At 48.9% G+C, this 19359-nt stretch overlaps 1 protein-coding gene across 1 annotated transcript in view; it reads right to left on the bottom strand.

Moving 5' to 3' along the window:
- Positions 1 to 19359, bottom strand: part of LOC144145109 (cytochrome P450 4V2-like) — a 180001-nt gene that overhangs the window by 9288 nt on the left and 151354 nt on the right. Inside the window, exon 10 of the mRNA XM_077676645.1 lies at positions 961 to 1140. Within this exon, the coding sequence (XP_077532771.1) occupies positions 961 to 1140 (180 nt within the window). The remainder of the gene's footprint in view (positions 1 to 960; positions 1141 to 19359) is intronic.

Below are 19359 nucleotides of genomic sequence, written 5' to 3' on the forward strand. Positions count from 1 at the left end.
TATTACTTTATAATGCCCTAATGCTCAAATTGTATATTTCAAAATTTTTGTGTACTATATGCAAAGTGGCATTGATGTTTTTATCATTTCGTTTTATTTTTTCTTACTTTTTATGGTATGGTTAATTTAAAAACAATTGTAATAAATCTGTTGTTTGAAATTATTACTGTTAGAAAGCGCTATTCGTTCTCTATGATTTCGTATCTTACACTTCAGCATCACGTATTGTCTGTGCAAAGAAAAAAATATTTCCTGGAACACCCCAAAAAAACGATTTTGCCGCAGTGACTAAAGTTTTCAAACACAACTCCTGTGCTCATTCCTTATCTCCCATAAAATGTGCGTCTGGTTTTTGGTTATTATCTGCGAAAGTAAATGTTTATATGCTAGCAGCAATCGCATCACTCGAGTGTGAGATTATGCGAATGCTGCGCAGATCGTGAGGTGCAAAGCATGACCTACCACACTAGATACATGGGAGGCAGCCCTGGCAAGCACACCTCTACAGGACTAACTCAACCTCCTGGAGAAAGCGAAGGCAGGAGAACTCACCACCGGGGCTTTGGAACTACAGTTACACCCATGAATTCCACTTCTGTCTATCCCCTACCCCGTCTCCCCTGTTATTCCCAATGAATTTTTTTTTCATTTCAGCTACGTAGGTCCGAGAAGTGAAGTGCGCGCCCACGCGTTTTCACTTGGCAGCATATCGCGAGAGGACAGTCTGATAAAATACAGAGGTAGGTTCGGTGACAAACTTTTCAATACAAACAAGGCACGACCGAATGTCTATGGGTTGCCCAATCTTTTTTTACACTTTCTTGAGAATATGATAACACCGAAAGAAAATAGTCATAGCTTTCCTTACGCTGCACTTGCAACAAAATTTAAAACAGGTAGTGATTTTCGCGCTAATCGTCAAGCCAGAACCGAGTTTTACAGCAGCAAAGCGCAGCTCACCGGGGCAAGGTCTCACTCCACCCGAGAAGGCAACGAAGGCAAACGGATGCATTTTCTCAATGTTGTTTTCGAGAAATCGTTCAGGGAGGTACTTCTCCGGATCCGGGTACAGCTTCTTGTTCCTATGCAGGCTGTATGCACTCACCCCACAGGTCGTTCCAGCAGGCACAGTGTGACCATCTGCAAGCAGAGATCATAGTGCTTGTTAAAAACTGACGCAGAATGCAGTGAAGGATCACATGGGCGGATTTTTATAGGTAAGGTGGGGGGCACGCTAAATTACACTGGGTACAAGACCCCTTTTTTCTTTTACAGTGGAAAATGACGTCCAGTTTGCTGAAGTTGCAGAATTCAGCGACAGGTACAAAGCTGCCTTTGTTCATTCACCTTTCAGGCACCGTAAATGCTGGCTGTGAGGTGACAGTCCAAGAAATATGCAGATTCGTCATCTTAATGAAGAAATTTCAACAGCACTATATTTGTCTCATGCTGCCGCAATACCTTATGTGTGACGGAACAACCGGATCAGCTTGTGCGTGTGCGCTTCTACATATGAATTATGGTCTCATTTTTTACAGTTCGCTGTGAATCGATTGAACAGAACTAAAGTTTCTTACGTAGTTTGATTACCGGGAAAATAGTGAAATTCATTCCAGGGGGCTTAAATCAAACCTTAATTTATGTATGTTTTCTGGAACCCATACAGTGGATGCCGCTGCTGAAGTGGGGGAATGATATTTATTTATTTACCTTTTTACTTCCAGCACCCTCAAAAGCCTGGACCTAACGCTGCACTTCACGCCCCATGACAAGTGCGGGAGTACGCAGAGCGGGAAGGGAAGGGTTTTCTGCTCTTTGACTCTGCACATTCAAATAATACTAAGCGCGGACTAGCTAAGAGCGCCCTGAACTCGGCGTTAAGCCCGTCATGCTTCCACGAGATGGAGAGGAGCTTCATAGACGAAATCTAAAAGCTTCTCAATGCAGACTATGCAAATGCGGTCCTGGTGCCGATCTGCGAAACCTTGCTTCAAAACATAAAAAGAAAACGTGCGAGGGATCCCAAGAAAAGCAAGCTTGCGGTTGTGCCCTATTTGCACGGAATCCCGCACAATATAAGAAGACAGCGGCCAGAGAGGGAGTGAGAGTCGTGTGTTCAGTCCCACACAAAAGGTATGACATGTGACGCCGTCTCAGTCAGCCAATGACAGCGAGCCGTTGCACAACTAACCACCGTAGCAAGTACGCAGCATGCGAGCGGGTGTGGTGTAGATTTGATTTGATTGATTGATTGTGGGGTTTAACGCGCCGACGCAACGCAGGTGATGAGGCGCGCCGTAGTGGAGGGCTCCGGATTAATTTTGACCACCTGGGGATCTTTATCGTGCGCCGAAATCTCGTACACACGGGCGTTTTTGCTTTTCGTCTCCATCGGAAAAGCGGCCGCCGCGGCCGGGAATTGAACCCGCGACCTCGTGCTCAGCAGCGCAAGGGTGTGGTGTAGAGGCTATCGCTACTGTGCGGGAAAGCTACAATCGCCAAAGCAGCTGTTTTATCAACGACCGGGGTCGAGAGGACAAGGCTACATTAACGAACGTTCCATCAGTGCACTTGGCCATGCACCACTGTGATTGCGGTGAGTATGAAGCAGTGGACTTCCGTGGCGTCATTACCTTGCATCACTTTGGGGGCGTCACTTCTGCATCTCTTACATTACGTCACTTTCGGTGGTTATGCGTGACGGTAAGTGGTCACAACCAATTATAGTTCAGTTTAGTTTATTATTCAGTTTATTATTCGTTCAAAATAACAAAGTTCACAGTCAGTAGTATGCAGACGAGGGTCCCAAAGTCGGGCGACTGCAGCGGGACGGTTCGCAGTATAAAATATGGCGCGTATGATCACCACCGACATAATATTCGCTTTACTTTGTTTGGGTGGTTCAGGCGGGAAGACATAAGGAGTGGTGGCTGAACAACATACTCCTTGAGTAATGACTTGTGAAAAAGTTTGTGAAATACTGACACATGTGAATAAATCCTACAAAAATTGAAATATTGTGCATTGACGCAATTCTGGAATGTTGTTACACTGGAGTACGCGGAATAAGCAGAATAACTAAAATGAACTACATGGTTCTGCAGGCGCTCTAGGTTAGTCGCTAAGCCTGATGATGATCCCAAAAGGCCGCCGCATATTCTTTTCGTGCGAATGGTTTCAGTGTACGGCTGCTTTTTTATTAGAAGTGCAGCTTCCTTTTGTTGTATTGTTCTGTTATATAATCGAAAGAAGCGATTGTCAGCAGCCACACTGAAATGATAGTGGTGTTTTCTTGTCTGGTCCGCCTGTAAATGAAAGCTAAGATACCTATATGAAGTGGCAGACTCAGCCCTTCTGACATTATTAATGTACTTTTAGGGCGAGTCTTGCCGCCGTTAAAACCCAATAACTTACTTTTAGAGTTATTAAGGGATACTAGTCATTTGGAGCTCCGTAAAATTGCATAAAGTTCTGGTTGTACGCCATTGCTTTCGGTGTCAAGATGGAACTGGGCGATAAATTACATCGTCGCCAATGAAACGAACACTGGACGTTCGTTTCATTGGCGAAAAACCAATGATACCTTTATATAAAAGAATGACTCCTCTATGCCGGTACACATGAAATATTACGTAGCGTAAAACCGCAATATTCATGATCATGATGATGATGATGATGGTTGGATTTTTTCTCGCACGGCCAGCTTGCGCAAAAAGCGCCAAGCGAAAGTGGATAACATAAAAAGAAATAAAACCTTTGAGCCAGAATAACAGTACAATCACTTAAAGGCTATAGTGATGGTCGGTGTATAGGGCTAGTTTTATTTATTTATTTATTTAATTTCCTGCAGCGCCAAGATGGCATTATAGCAGGGGGAAATTGAACATGTGGTCATATACAGTGTGTTGCAACGATAACTGGAACACTTTAAAAATTTTTCCTGAGCGATCCGCCGCTCTGTTCACGCTCAAACTTCACACAAAGGTCGCATTTTGTGGTCTATTTTGTTTGACACCAGGAACAACAACGGTACTTACCTGTTTATTCTGAAAATAAATAAAAACGATTTTCGCCTATGGGAAAATGGCGGCGATTTGGACGTGCGAGCCCGAAAACCGGGTTTTCTGATCGTCTGTTAGCTCATTTCTAGGTGCGTTTTCTGATCGTCTGCTGCACCATTTGGCTCCGTACGTGAATCCCAAACGTGCGTTTCACTCTGCAGGTGGTTCCGTCGTCCCAACATCAACTTGCGCTGGCTCGCACGTTCAAATCAGCGGCCATTTTTCCATAGGCGAAAATCGTTTTTATTTATTTTCAGAATAAACAGGTAAGTACCGTTGTTGTTCCCGGTGTCAAACAAAATAGACCACAAAATGCGACCTTTGTGTGAAGTTTGAGCGCGAACAGAGGGGCGGATCGCTCAGGAAAAATTTTTAAAGTGTTCCAGTTATCGTTGCAACACCCTGTACATGTGGCAGTCAGGCTACAACACATCGCTGAACATCGTCACAAATACAAAAATAAAAACAGAACTACAAGTCTAACAGATACTTACTAAAAAGCGCGTCAGTTTGATTGAGGATGATAGGAAATGAGGTTTAAGAACTTAATTAACATCTCCGAAATACTTAAAAACGCATTTGGCGGAAACCATGGCATTGTCACCCAAGATCAACGATGGGGTGAGGGGAATGCCTTGTCTGTAGAGTTTGGGAAAGTGTGTCGCGTTGTGTTCAGTGTCTTGCATGTGATTAGGATGGGGGCAACATATAGGCCCTCCACACACCTGCTACACCGGTCCAAACCGCAATATTCACAAAACGTTTAACAACGATGGCAATATTTCTTCCGGTAATATTATGCGCTTACTCCTGTTTAAAAAAGCATAACGGTAATGCCGCCAATAGGTTGTACTCACTGGCGTGGCGCGCATACCGGCAACCATGCGTGTGCGCCGCTACCACGGTGCCTGCGAGGCCTCGTTGCTAAGAACAACTAGAAGAATCTGCAGTGGCATGAGTGAAAAAGAGACACTCCTACTCGTCCAGGCCCTCATAATTAGTAGAACCACACATAGCCCCCCTTTCCACATCAGCAGCACATCAGCAGGAAAGCCCAAGAAGACCGGATTGAGGCAAACATACGAACGGCATACAAGGCAGCATTAGGTCTCCCTTTCAAGCATCAAGCGTCAAATTACTAGCACTGGGCATTTTTAATACCTTACAAGAGCTAAGAAAAATGGTACTAGCGGTCCAGAGAGAGTGCCTCAACAAAACTTTATCAGGAAGAGCCATCTTCCGCAGAATTGGAACACCACAAGAAATAATCAGGCAAGACCTGATGACCAACAGACCCTAACTCAACGCAAAAGCCTAATTCCAAGCCCCTTACCCAAGAACATGCACCCAACCCTCCACAAAGACCGAAGGGTTGCCAGAACTAAATCATCATCATCATCATGAACAGTCTCTTCCAAGCCAAGAACATGCACCCGACCCTCCACAAAACCGAAGGGTTGCCAGAAATAAATACCTACGAAAAACATTCCAACACCGGAGCAACACAGTATAAACGGATGCAAACAGAGGCGCACACCGGTATTCAACAGCAGCCACCTAGGCCAGCAAATAGACGGCCTAACCATCAAAGACATAGACACGGACGAAGCGGAGGCAAGCGCCGTCCTACTAGCCATAACATGGGGCGAACACAACGAGAAATCTCTGAACATCGTCTCGGATTTCAAAACAACCATTTTAAACCTAGCGGCAGGCAGAATCCCCAATTCCACGAAGCGGATCCTCCCTCCAACCCTAAAGCAGAAACATACCATCATTTGGGGCCCCGGCCACGGGGGCCTAGATGGAAACGAAATGGCAGATTAGGTAGCGAGCTTCCTGCCGCGAAAAATCAGAGCACTCGCACAGTGTTCCCCCTCCTGAAACCCTCGAAGACCTCCTCTCCAGGCTTCGTCTCCGCAGACAAAATTATGCCCCACCAAACAAAGGCCTTGACATCTCCGAAAGCCAAATACTAAGACAAATTCAAACAAACACCGTCATACACAAGTCTAGGCTTCCTATAATGGTCCTGAACACCACAAACGAACACTGCAAAAAATGTGGAGAGGTGGAAAATTTTTTTCACGCATCCTGGGAATACCGCATTATATGGCCCTTAGAGAACTCCCACGAAACCAATACACTAGAGCCATGGGAGGCAGCCCTGGCCAATTCCGCCATCGGGACTGAGCGAGTGCCGATCCGGAGAGCGAAGATCGGAGAAAGAAAGAGAGAGAGAGAGAGAGAGAGAGAGAGAGAGAGAGAGAGAGAGAGAGAGAGAATACATTTATTGAACATTTAGAGTGGGTCTTGTGGGTCGTTGGTAGTGGTTCCTTGTTCATTGGAGCCGATATGACGTCATGACCTGCGCCCGTTCGACCAGCCCAAGCTGGCTCGCCAGTGAAGGGATGTACATCAAAATTTCCCATTGCTCGCTGAGTGAGGGGGCGGAGGAATGAAGGATGGATGGATTTTCTTAGCTGCAGTCGCACTCCCCAATTATGTGGCGGAGTGATCCTGGTTTTTTACGAATATTTGCATTCGGCAGAGTATTGCTCCGGGAACATGAGGTGTAGCTTTGAAATCGAGGGTTGGACGGAAACCCGTCTGGTGAGGAAAACACGTGACAATAAAAAAAACTGGCACGGACCAAGAATGTTTAAAATCCAAAAGAGACGTTTTGGCTCCCATCCGGGTGTGAACAAGGCACCCGTACGGGAGCCGAAAAGTCTGGTTTGGATTTTAAACATTCTTGGTCAGGGCCAGTTTTTATTGTCACGAGGTAGCCTTGTTGGGTCGGGGAAGGATCCAGATTGAATGAGGCAAAAGATTGTCAGTTGCTCTTTAGAGAGGCTAGGATGTGGTGGAGGGAGTGTTTGTCTTTCAAGCCGACAGTGCGACGTGATTTTTCTGAAAGTGATGAGCGGGCAGTACTCCACGTATTTCTCCGCAGCCGGCGGTGCGATTGCGCAGGCTTGTTGGTTAGCAAACTCGCAACCCTTCATGGAGGTGTGAGTAGGCGTCCAGACTAATTTGATTTTCCGATTTCCTATTTCGTTCGTCAGCAATACAAGGGTCGCTGGAGACACCCATCCCGATTGGTAGTTCCGATATGCTTGGTGCGAGTCGCTGACAATCGTGTGTGCCGGCGTCAGAGCAATTGACATCTCTGTTACAATGATGTCCGTGGTCTTGACTGTTGCGCTTACAAGGAAGCTGTTCTTTGTCGATATCACTATGGTTACGTATGGCTTGCCTCTGCGCCGGGAGGCACCGGTGTATACGATTTTGTAGTATTTTTCCAAGTTTGTGTTGAGCATTCGGGATCTCGCTGCTCTTCTCGTCTCGTGATGGACAGGGTGCATGTCTCCGGGCAGTGGGTAAATAATTATGGTCTGGCGTGAGGGGGTTGGAATCTGCACTGCAGTTTCGCGGCGAGCGCCGTCCACACTATTTCGAGGAGAATTTTCGCCCTTATTCAAGTCGCCTGAGTCTGGCCTTTTGGCTGGATAGATTACCATCGATCAATTTTTCGGCTGTGTTGTGTAGGCCCATCCTGAGGAGCTTGTCTGTGGACGCGCTCATGGGTTGTCCTATGGCATGTTGAACTGACTTTCGTATAAGTATATCGAGGAGATTTACGTCGCTCTTGTTCGGTAAGAGGTACGGCGTGATGTAAGTTATCCTCGAAATAACGAATGCCTCGACCAACCGCAGGGTATCCGCCTCTTTCATTCTTCTCTTCCCCGTTGACACCCTCCTAATCATGTGTATTATTTGATCGATAGTTTGCTTCAGTTTTTTAGGGAGATGTCACTGTTGGTATCTGGTTGTAGGGGAACACCTAAGATTTTGATGCTGCGACTAGGTATTATCACATGACCACTAGTTGGGCTTAGATGTCTTCTTTGATGTTCTGCTTGGCTTTGGGGTGGACAACGAGGAGTTCGGACTTCTGTGTCAAACAATGGAGGTCACAGGCCTTGGAGTATTGATTTACGGCGTCTGTTGCCCGCTTGAGGTTGTCCTGTATTTCGCCGAAGGAGCCGGTTTCCGTCTAGGCGATGATATTGTCGGCATAGAAAGCACGCTCAAAGTTATCAATGGCGTCGAGTCATATGGGCAGGTCCCACAAGGCTACGGTAAATAACCACAGTGACAGTGCGTATCCTGGGCGCGCCTCTAGCACCTAGTCTTATGGGGTCAGATGTGGCATCTCCTATTCTGAGTGCGGAAGTGCGGTCTGAGAGGTAGTTAGGAATGTACTCGTACGTCCGCGTTCCGCAGTCCGTCGCATTGAGGTTTCTCAATATACTGCGTGAGTCCCGTCAAACGCGCCCTTGAGATCCAGAGCCAGGATGGCCCGTGTGTAGTGGCACGTAGCTTGCTTGAGTACATCCTCCTTGAGTTAACGGAGTACGTCCTGGGTTTGCGGAATATAAACATTGTCGGTAGCATTTGCTCCGTGTCGTCCAAATGTTTCTAAAGGTGGTGGAGTACAATACGCTCCATGATTTCCCAAGACCGCAGGTCAGTGATATTAGCCTTAAAGTATCTATGACGGGAGATTTCCCAGGTTTCGGTATGAATCTTATCATGGCCGTTTTCCATTGAGCGGGTAGCTGTCCCGTCTCCCAAACAGGGTTGAGATTTTCCAACGGATTCATTAAATCCGAGATTATTTACTACTTTGTAGGGGATGGCATCCGGTCCCGGGTCACTGGACGGTCCTGCTCTCGGCAATTGCTGCACGGAGTTGATCGAGGAAAATAGGTCGATCGAACTCTTCGTTGGGCTTGCACGAATACGTCGGAGTTCTTGTCCAGGTTCCGTTTTCAGGCACCTATCTCGGAGGTCCTGCGTTAGCTTTTCGGTGTCGCCTTTGTAGTTGTTAAAGGAGCCATAAAGAGAAAATACAACTTCGTTTAATTTGAAAGAACTAGGATTCAGTATCTCACTCAGTTCCATTACAGCCACAAAAGATATTTTTTAACGAAAAAAAGCAAGAACTATTTAAAAACATTCAAATTTTGCGCCACAGTGACATGTTATGAGCAAGAATGCCGTCATACGGGCCAACAATAAAACATAATTTTCAGTGCGTTAACTGCAAATTAGCATTCAAGTGATGCGGTCAAATGGAACTAGAGGCCCCATTACAGTCGTCGAATCATGTGTCGCCGCGACAGGTCAGTTAGGCGGCCGCAAATCGCGCAAACAAGGTTCCGTGACGTCATAGAAAAATTACGGGAAATTGGCTAGGGGGTCGCGACTGCTTCACACGTTTTCTTTAATGTTTCCGTTATTTGTTCGAAGATTGCGATGATATTGGTATCACTGTTATCGGGACTAAGCTGTCTTTCTAATAAACCAAACTTGTATTTTGTCTTCATGGCTCCTTTAAGCGTCCAAACCATGCTGCGGTTGATCTATCCCTTTCTCGTGAGTAGATCGATTAGATGTCTCACTAGCTGCCATGTCCTCGTAGTGGACAAAGTGCCTTGGATGCCGTCGCACAGTTGGAGCCAGTTTTCCCTGGAGAGAGTGGAGGCGTATTCCGCTGCCGCCTTGTTGATTTCGTCATTTTTTTTTGTGGAGTTTACGGTTTCGTCTCTGTCCTCTCCATCTTTTTGTGAGACATCGTCTCGCTTCCCATAGGTGGAGTACACGGGTGTCTAATGCGTGGTGACTATAGACTGGGTATGTTTTTTCATGTGCTCTACTTGTTTTACAACCCACTGCTCGTATGTTTGCCTCCATGGGCATGATGCATTTAGTTGGCCTTCTCTTGACTTGTCCCAGTTGACTATCTTGCCTGTCCCTGTCTTGGCCCCGAAGGAGTTCCCCCGTACAGTGAGTTTGATTATATCGTTATCGGAGCCGAGGTTTACATTTGTGTTCGTCCATGCCACATCTAGCAAGCCAGCCAAGAGTGAAATATCTGTGGGAGTGTCTCTGGCTGTGCTTGTGCCTTGGCGAGTGGGGGTCTGGGGTGGTTAAGGAGGACTGAGTTGGATTGATCTATGAAGTTAGCGATTTCTTAGCCTCTTTTGGGGTAGAGCTTGTATTCACATAATGTGCGGGGGGCGTTGAAGTCTCCTAACAGAAAGGTGGGCCGGTCTTTACCGACGCTCATGATGTCTTGAAAGGTTTCCATAATTTCGGGATTCTGATTTGAAGGGCGGCAATAAGAGTTGAGAATAAAAATGTTTCTTGTGCTGCCGATTTGACGGCTGTAGATTTCCACCAGCGGGGGCTCGCGCCCTTTTCGGGCCGTTTAGATGCTGCATTTCTACTATGTAGTTGCGAACAAGAATGGCAGTAACACTGCTCGATGGGTCCGTGTACGATACCGGGATTAGGGGTTTGCAGTTCGTTTCCTCTAATGTGATGACATCTGGTTTCACTTCTAGTGTTTGTAGATATTGTTGCAATTCTCCTGCCTTGTCTTTGAAGCCATGAGTATACCACTGCAAATGGTCGTTGCTTGTACTCGTTAAATGCGCAGCCTCATCTTGCCAAAGGGGATTGTTACGGGTTGATAACTCTTCGTCGGTACCTAGCTTATTGTAAGGGGCTGCCCTTTTGTCCGCACGCTGTGTGAGGACAACTTGATTAACGCTCGCTTCGAGATTGGTTTTTGGCAGCGCGCTGGCCACTCTGTCCTCAAGCAAAGATTTTTTAAAGGCGTTCATCTGTTCGGCCATGAGTTAAATGGCAGCCAGAATTTATTAAGTGGGTTCTTCTTTCCGCATTCGAGCCCCTCCGTGGTTTGTGCGTTAATTTCGGTGTCCATGTCAGCTCCTCCTTCGGGAGTGTAGTGTTGTTGTGCGGGTGCGTTTTCCCTTCGAGGTTTTTTGAGGTTATCCCAAGATTCGTGTGGTTGTGCCCTTTCTGCATTCTCTAGCCCGGGGCGGAGTGTCTGAATTAGTTTATTTTGCTTTTCGATTTGGTGGGGTCGCTTACAGGTGGGCTCTGCCTGCTGCTTAAGGAGAGTGCGTAATTGGCTGCATTAGGAGCACAAACTGCTCGATGCTTGAGCTAACGGGGAAATATTTTTGCGGTACCGAGATCAATGGTAGATTCTTCGCCTGTCCAGCTCACCTTTTTGCTTGTGTCGCTTTCTTGGGGTCTGTGTTGGGACGGCTGCCTTGTTCATGTTTTCGGTATGGAGGATCCAAGAGGGAGGAGTACCCAGACACCCCTTCTGTAAAACAATGGAACGCACTGTGAGCGAGGCAGTGGGCCCAGCTTCTTCTTCCTTCGGGTTGGTAGATGTCGATTCCATTCTTTCTGTCGCGACCTCAAACGATCGGTTTTCTGACCTCTAGGAGCGTCATCTAGGCGCATGCTGAGGATCGTATCACCAGGCGACGATATCTTGGGCTGGCAAGGAAGCCCGCTGTGCTTGCTCTCACCAGAATCACTGAGCTCCTTGATTTGGTCCGGATGCGGATTTGCGAGAAGGGGTGAAGGCACGGTTATCAATTCCAGAAGAGGACAACAGGAACGCGTGTCTCATCGTCACCCTGCTTCTCATTCTTGCCGCTCGAACGCAGCATGCTTTCACTGTCGGGGAAGATGGTGAGGCTTGTACTTGGCGGGCAGATCGGGACAGTCTTTTGACTCTGGGTCCGGTACTCTGCTTCCACTGTGCACTGTTTCGTTACAGGAAACTCATCGGGAGTGGCGGTGACAGCGGAGTCACCAGGCGCCATCCGAATGGACGAACTTATCTTGGCTCTGTGTTCGTCGCGCATGATGAGCTCGAACTTTTGTTGGTGCGTCTCTGGCTGAACCGTCGGAAGAGAGACAAAGTCGGTGTTTGCGGCACGAAGGGAACACCCATGGGCTCTCGACTGTCGCTCCTCCAGGTAGCTCTGACGTAGCCACCGGCGGCTGAATTCATAGCGGCTTTGCCAACCGGGTGGAGCAGCACGCGCGTTTGACATGCGGGCGCATTTTATCGGCGAAATGCTGGGATACGACAACGTCTTCCTTGAGCTTGTCGCCGTCAGGTTTCCTTGAATTGCAGCATCGAGGGCCCGTTACTCGATCGGAGTGCCGTGGCTCGTGTTCTGCCCCAGGAATCGGGCGATCGGCTGCTTGGCTTTATTGTCCGTCACTTTCCGCGACATTCAGGTGCCGTCAAACACGGGAAATTGAACTACGAGCAGAGTCGACTTGACGCGACGCAGACGCCGAGGTACGCTAGGCTCGGGATTCGTTTGGATCCAGCTGATTCGGGAAGCCTCGTCCTCGAACGCTGCTCGCCGCTCGTGCTCGTGCTGGAGCCATCCGGTCGCCCGGCTTCGCCGCCTTCTGCCATGGAGGAGCTATGCCGCCGCCGTGACTTCGCGAGACAAGCCGTCGCAAGGGGCTTAGCGGCAATTGAATCACTACTACAGCATCATGACGTACCGACCGAGCAGATCCGCTCGCACCTGTTTGCCGTCAACACCAAGTACGAAGAAATGAAGGTCCTTGACAAGTGCGTCCAGGAAGTCACCGATTTAGACGAGTTGGAAGCTGACTTCTTCACCAGCTTTGAATACGACGAAAACGTCACCTTGACCCGTTCTCACGTCTCCTTCGCGAGACTCTCCACGGTTCCTTCCCTTGTTGCTGCTTAGAGTACCGAAACGCCGAGCCCTGATTTCAGCGTCATCCGGCACGGCGAGACAAGCGCCGCTCCTCGGTGACAGCAAGACAACCGGGGAGGTCGATAATGTGGAGAATGTGTACTCTGCGTGTGGACCGCTCGTCTGCGACCTAGACGTCCTCACAGCTTGCGAGGATTCTCATCTCCCGGAAAAACTGGCGGAGCTTGCGACAGATTACCTTGCCGGACGATTGGATACAACCAGTAGCCCGCCTAGCGACGACTACATCGTCCTCGCGGACGGCCAGGTCATCGGGCTTTCCAAGGACCTCATGACCACGAAGTACAATGATGCGGGCGACCCGGAGCGGCCCAGCTTGAGGTTCTCCGGCGGTTTCTTGCTAATACACCACGTGGCTGACCGTCGCGAGAGGGAGCCATTCCCACTTGTACGTCGGTAGCTGTTCTGCTCCCGGCGCTGGCGGCTTCTCTGCTGGCGTTTGCCCGTCCGGGATTCTCCGCCTCTGATCGGTGCGCCCGCGCTTCGAATTGGTTCACGGGAATCACACTGCACCGAAATGATGAACGGCAACCAGGCAGCTTCAATGACGCCGCTTGGAGGCCACCTGAAAAGATCCTGGAGGCTATCGCATCTGCTACTACGATGGGGGTTCCAGAAGCACGGTGGCGCACCTCAACAACCCGATCCGGAAAACTCACGACAACGACAAGTGGGTATCTATGACCAGGTACTGGCCATAGTAAACTGCGCTGGCTGCACGCGTGCGTTGCACGGGCAAACCAAGACTGCGCTCGCCAAGCTGAGGCGACCTCTCGAGCAGGGCGAATTCCCCTATGACCCCGGTGCTAACAGCGGATCACAAGGCGATCAGGGCGGCGATCGAGGTACTGGGCATCATGCCGGCCACGACCAGGCTGCACTGCTTACCGACCAGCGCAACCACGCCATCACCCAATTGAGGACGGGAAAGAGGAATCCGCTGCAGTGAAAGAAGCTTGCCGCAGCAAGTTGCACAAGATTATGGTGAGTGGCCTGCTCCTGCGGTGTCTGCTGCTCTGGATGGCTAAGTCGCAGCACGTCACCTGGTCTGACTGGACTTCATTGGCCTACTCCTGATGAGCGAGTGCACGGTGGACTATTTCGTGGTGATCCTGACCTTTCTGCTGCCTCGGGCTTCCCCAATTTGGAGCTCAAGAACTGCGTCTTCCAGTTCAACGAAGTCTTACACAAGGTGCCCTGGGGAAGTGATCTTCACGCCTGCTAGCAGCTTCACGCCTGGTAAAATCGATATATTGTACGCACTCTGGAACTGCGGAGCTTTCAAGACCCCCGAAACAGTTCGAAGCAACTGTCTGTTGTCAGTTTCGGTGGAACTCTTGCGTGACTTCAGCCTTTCTGAGTTGACCCCACTAAACTAGCCACAACTGGAGCTCTACTATGTCGATTGAAACGTGGCCTAGCGAAAGTACTTCCACCCTATAAGGGTGATTGTGACAATGTCTGGGCTCGGTAGTGTGGACAACGAGACTTGTACACGTGAGAGGCAAAGACAGCATAGCAACAAGAACAGGGGAAAACGACATTAATGAACAGAGAGACGGTCGAAATACAAACTAAGGACTAAGGTTCTACTCGCGCTAGTCCTACGAGCAACCACAGTTAGCAGCTAGACAAATGAGCCAGTTTATGCTGCACGGTCAGGCGTCGAGTTTCAGGGTCAGGCGTCGACTTTCTAGAAGTGACCAGGACCGGAGGCGATTTCGTGGCAGGCATCGTAGACATATGGGGCGCAATGGTTCCGTATCGCCGTTGCCTTGATTGGCCGGGGAAATAGACGACCCGACACCGTGGCAGGAACGGGACTCCAAAGAGGTCTCCGACTCCAAACAGGTCGCACGAGCCGAGGCACCTCGGCGCATAGCACGGTGACTCGATTTGTGTGAGGAGCAGATGGTCCGCCCGGCGACGTGGTGGCCCCTACAGGAAGGAACAATGGCCAGGCTAGCCGGCACAAAGGCTTGGAGATAGACGGGTGTCCGGCCCTATGGCGCGGGCCCCGCTGTGCCGGCAGAACTGACGACGTTCCAGCGCTGCTGCATGGTCGTCGCCTTCGGGTGAATGTCACCTGTCTGTGGGCACCGGAACTCCAGCCGGTCTTGCGTTCCCTCTTCCGATGTCATCCTCCTCTTGCCCGCGCTTCTAGCACGGTTCTTCTCTTCCGGCACATACCCACGTTCGGGTGATTGTCCTCGTATTTCTGTTAAATTCTTCGCCTTCTTCGCCGTTTCCTGGCTTCTCACTACACTACTCCCGGCTTCAGAAAGTTGTTGGAGCAAACAACACACTTTCCAAAAGTGATGCCAGGACACGTCCTAACAATGTTCCCACATTCAAAGTTGCCACATTAGAATTCGTCACAAGAGTCCACTTTTACGTGAAAGCCTCAAGAAAATGTCTTCATATTGCAGCGAAAAGCGCGGTTCCCATCCAGCCAACGCCCCACACAGTACGTACAAGGAGCAACAGAGCAACAGGTGCCCTTCACAAACATGACGCTCCTTCCCGGCCTCGCTCGAAGTAAGAACACTTTTTTCCGACTGCAAAGATTGGTGAAATTAGCTAGCTTACCGACAGGATGAGTAACCAAAATATGTCCGCAGTAACACTAACTGTCTAGCTCCTGTCACATACCGTTTTTTTCTTGAAGGTCGCTGTGTAGTTTGCCTTTCTCCTCTACTACCAGCATTGCTGGCCATGAAAGTTCATATCGTGACCACCCTTTCAAAAACAATTTACATTGGACTGGCCGATATTTTCTGGGCGGTTAACTGGTTTCAACGAATCTTTGGGGTTTCAAGGGTTTTAACTGGTTTCAACGAATCACTTTCTTTTACTTCTTCTCGGCCAGTGCTTGCTCGACTTGAATGAGAACATTTAATTGCCCAGCTGAAGAATTTCTGCAGGATGGGGGTTACGCTTTTCTGTCTTCGGATCTGCTGATGGTGATTCTCTGCGGAGTTGATCTCGCGCATTTTTCGAATCCTAGTTGTGCGTTTGAGGCACTTCGGTCTCTTGAAATCCAGCGAACAGAAGTCCTGGATCGGGATTCCCCCCGCAAGGGTGTGTCTCGGGAGCTCCGTGCTTTCCTTTGGTTTCGACCTGGCAAAGCGAGTTCCTTTTGCGGATTTTTCGCTTGCGAGGTTTGATTTGAATGGGTACAACTAAAGAGACCATTCTGTTGTCCTCGCATTCCATTTGTGACTCTCTGACCACGTCAGAAGGAGACAAGTCTAGTTGGTTGGGGTCTGCATCCGCAGCTGCAGCACTTACAAATAAAACCTGCGTCAGCAGCGTGTCCTGCTCCTCTAGCGGTTCGCAGACTACAGGAAGCACAAGAGGCAAAGACTCATCCTGTGTACTAAGCTCGGGTAAAGCCACTAGAGTTTCTGAGTTTAGTAGCACAGGTGTGTCTTTGGTGCGTCGTACGAAATTCTCAGTGGAATTTACACCACCATTGGTTATGGCTGGACATGCCTCATGAGCTCTTATCTGCCGCAGTAGTTCTTCCCGCTAACCTCAAGTTCAGCAAGCTGCCATTCTTGGTCTGTCTTAAGTGCTGCTCTTTCAGCCTCTCGCTGCGCATCAAGCCTCTCGCTCCGCATCAAGTCCAGCATCCCTCAATCCTAGCTGTTTGCCGGCAGAGATAAGCTCTTGGAGCACCGTGATGCCATCCATCTCCGCCAATCTCGTGTGCTGGTCTCGTTACCTCTCGAGCTGTTATAGAGATGTCCTGTAGCGGAGGCCAATCATGAAAATGTCAGGGTTCGCTAGTGTGAACAACGTGACTTGCACACATGAGAGGCAAAGACAGCATAGCAACAAGAACACGGGAAAACGACATTAATGAAGAGAGAGACGGTGGGCTTTTCAACTACAGACATACAAACTAAGGACTAAGGTCCTACTGGCGCTGGTCCTACTAGCAGCCACAGTTACCAACTAGACAAATGAGCCAAATAAACCCACGAGCTCACAGTTTATGCTGCATGGTCAGGCGTCTAGTCTCAGAGTCAGGCGTCAACTATCTAGAAGTGAAGAAGACCGAAGGCGATGTCGTAGCAGGCGTCGTAGACATATGTGGCGCAATGCTGCCGTATCACCGCTGCCTTGATTGGCCGGGGAAATAAACGACGCGACAGTGTGTCAGGAACGGGACTCCAAAGAGGTCGTCGACTTCAAACAGGTCGCTCGAGACGAGGCTCCCCGGAGCATAGCACAGTGCTTCGATTTCTGGGAGGAGCAGATGGTCAGCCCGATGACGTGGCGGGCTCCGCAGGAGGGAACAATGACCACGCTACCCGGGGCAAAGCTCGGGTTCCTGGAGATCGGGTGCCTCGGGTGCCCGGCCCTACGGCGCGGGCCCCGCTGTGCCGGCAGATAACGACGTCCCAGCGCTGCTGCATGGTCGTAGCCCTCGGGTGAATGTCGCCTGTCTGAGGGCACCTGAACTCCAGCCTATCTTGCGTTCCCTCTTCCGACATCTTCCTCCTCTTATTTATTTATTTACTTATTTATTTATTTATTTGACTATACTGCACGCCAAAAATTTGGCGCAAGCAGGAGAGGGTACCGCGCTAAATGCACGACACTATTCACATTAAGGTTACACAATCACAAGAATGAATAAAAATTGTCCCCAAAATTTAAAAAGAGAAACGTTTTTCTACCTCGGTGATGAAATTAGAACAAAGAAATAATTTTGCAGGGAGTGAATTCCAATCTGCAATTGTTTGAGGGAAGAAACTGTGTAGCCAGAGGTCGGCGAACTAACTCATGAGTCCACTTACTCATGAGTCCACTTACTCAGACTCATTTGAACTCAAACTCACGCTTGAGTTTGAGTTTGAGTGAGCGCGAGGCTAGTGTGGCATGTTGAGTTCGAGCTTGAGTGAGTTTGAGCCGAGTGAGTCCGACTGAGTTTGAGTCCGATTGAGTTTGAGTAGGCCTGATACCTAGTGAATTCTGAGTCCAATTATGATTTCTGAGTACATTTTGAGTTTGGGTCCATTTTGAGTTCTGAGTACATTTTGAGTTTGAGTCCATTTTCAATTCTGAGTACATTTTGAGTTTGAGTCCATTTTGAGTTCAGAGTACATTTTTAGTTTGAGTCCATTTTGAGTTCTGAGTGGATTTTGAGTTTGAGTACATTTTGAGTTTGAGTACATATGAGCAGCCTAGCAGGCAGCTATGGTTGGCTGTTAAGTTTCATGCACCGCTGTGGGCTCGGAATTCAGGTACCTGCGGATACGGCATCATTCGCGATCCGCATGATCGGTTGGGAGGGAGGGGGTGTCTGATTTTTTTTAGTGTTTTGTTGTATTTTGTATCTTTGTATCTGTTTGTTTTATGGCGCAAGGGCAACGATGGCCAAAGAGTGCCAACGCAATGGTTTATCATTTTGAATGATGTTTTAGTAAATTGGTGATGTAAATGTGACAATCTTAAAAGAGGTTATTGGGAGGGAGTATACATCCCCTCGCTAGATAAGGTTCGCACGTTAAACGTTGCCAGGTTCAGATTCCATTGGCGGCCTGTCCGGATCCAGTGATTCTTAGCACCCTCTGCTGCGTCACAGGTCTGACCGCCGCCGTGGTCAGTTGCTTCGCAGCCGCTGGGGACTGAGGGCCGAGGGTTAGTTGGCGTATTCATGGGAGGTTGTGGCCGTTACTACACCAGGGTGGCCAATCCTGCTCTGGTGAGGGAGTGCATTACCGGCAATGGTCGCCGGGGTCAGGCCGCACCCCAAGCCCCTTTGTGCAATTCCATCAATACGCGGATTTTTTTTTTTTAATAATCCGGTGGGAATTGTCCGGCACCGGGATTCGAACCACGGGCCTTCTGCAAGCGAGGCGGGTGTTCTACCTCTACGCCATCGCTGCTTATCTTACCTTATCTAGCGAAGCAAGTCTCGAGGTGTTGTTCGAGGAATTAGAGGGCATTAAATGGGATGTAATAGGGCTTAGCGAGGTTAGGAGGGCAGGCGAAGCCTTTACGATGCTGAAAAATGGACACGTCTTATGTTACCGTGGTCTAGAGGACAGAAGAGAACTGGGAGTGGGATTTCTAGTCAATAAAAGCATAGCTGGCAACATAGACGAATACTACAGCATTAACGAAAGGGTAGCAGCTCTTGTAATTAGGCTCAATAAGAGGTACAAGCTCAAGGTGGTGCAGGGCTATGCGCCCACATCCAGCCACGACGACCAAGTAGTGGAACGCTTCTATGAAGATGTGGAATCGGCTATGGCTAAAGTAAAAACGCAGTATACTGTAGTTATGGGGGACTTCAATGCTAAAGTAGGCAAGAATCAGGCTGGAGACAAGGCAGTTGGGAACTATGGTCTGGGCTGTAGAAATAGCAGGGGGGACCTACTAGTTGAGTTTGCAGAACGGAATAACCTACGCATAATGAATACCTTCTTCTGTAAACGGGAGAGTCGGAAGTGGACCTGGAGGAGCCCGAATGGGGAGCACAAAAATGAAATAGACTTCATATTATGCGATAACCCTGGCGTCGTGCAGGATGTGGAAGTGCTCGGAAGGGTAAGGTGTAGTGACCACCGTATGGTAAGATCTGGAATTAGGCTACAGTTGAGGAGGGACCGCAACAA

The sequence above is a fragment of the Haemaphysalis longicornis genome, unplaced genomic scaffold, assembly GCF_048455015.1.
Source record: "Haemaphysalis longicornis isolate Haplotype H1 unplaced genomic scaffold, Haemaphysalis longicornis Haplotype H1 scaffold_1, whole genome shotgun sequence".
NCBI classification, from domain to species: Eukaryota; Metazoa; Arthropoda; class Arachnida; order Ixodida; family Ixodidae; genus Haemaphysalis; species Haemaphysalis longicornis.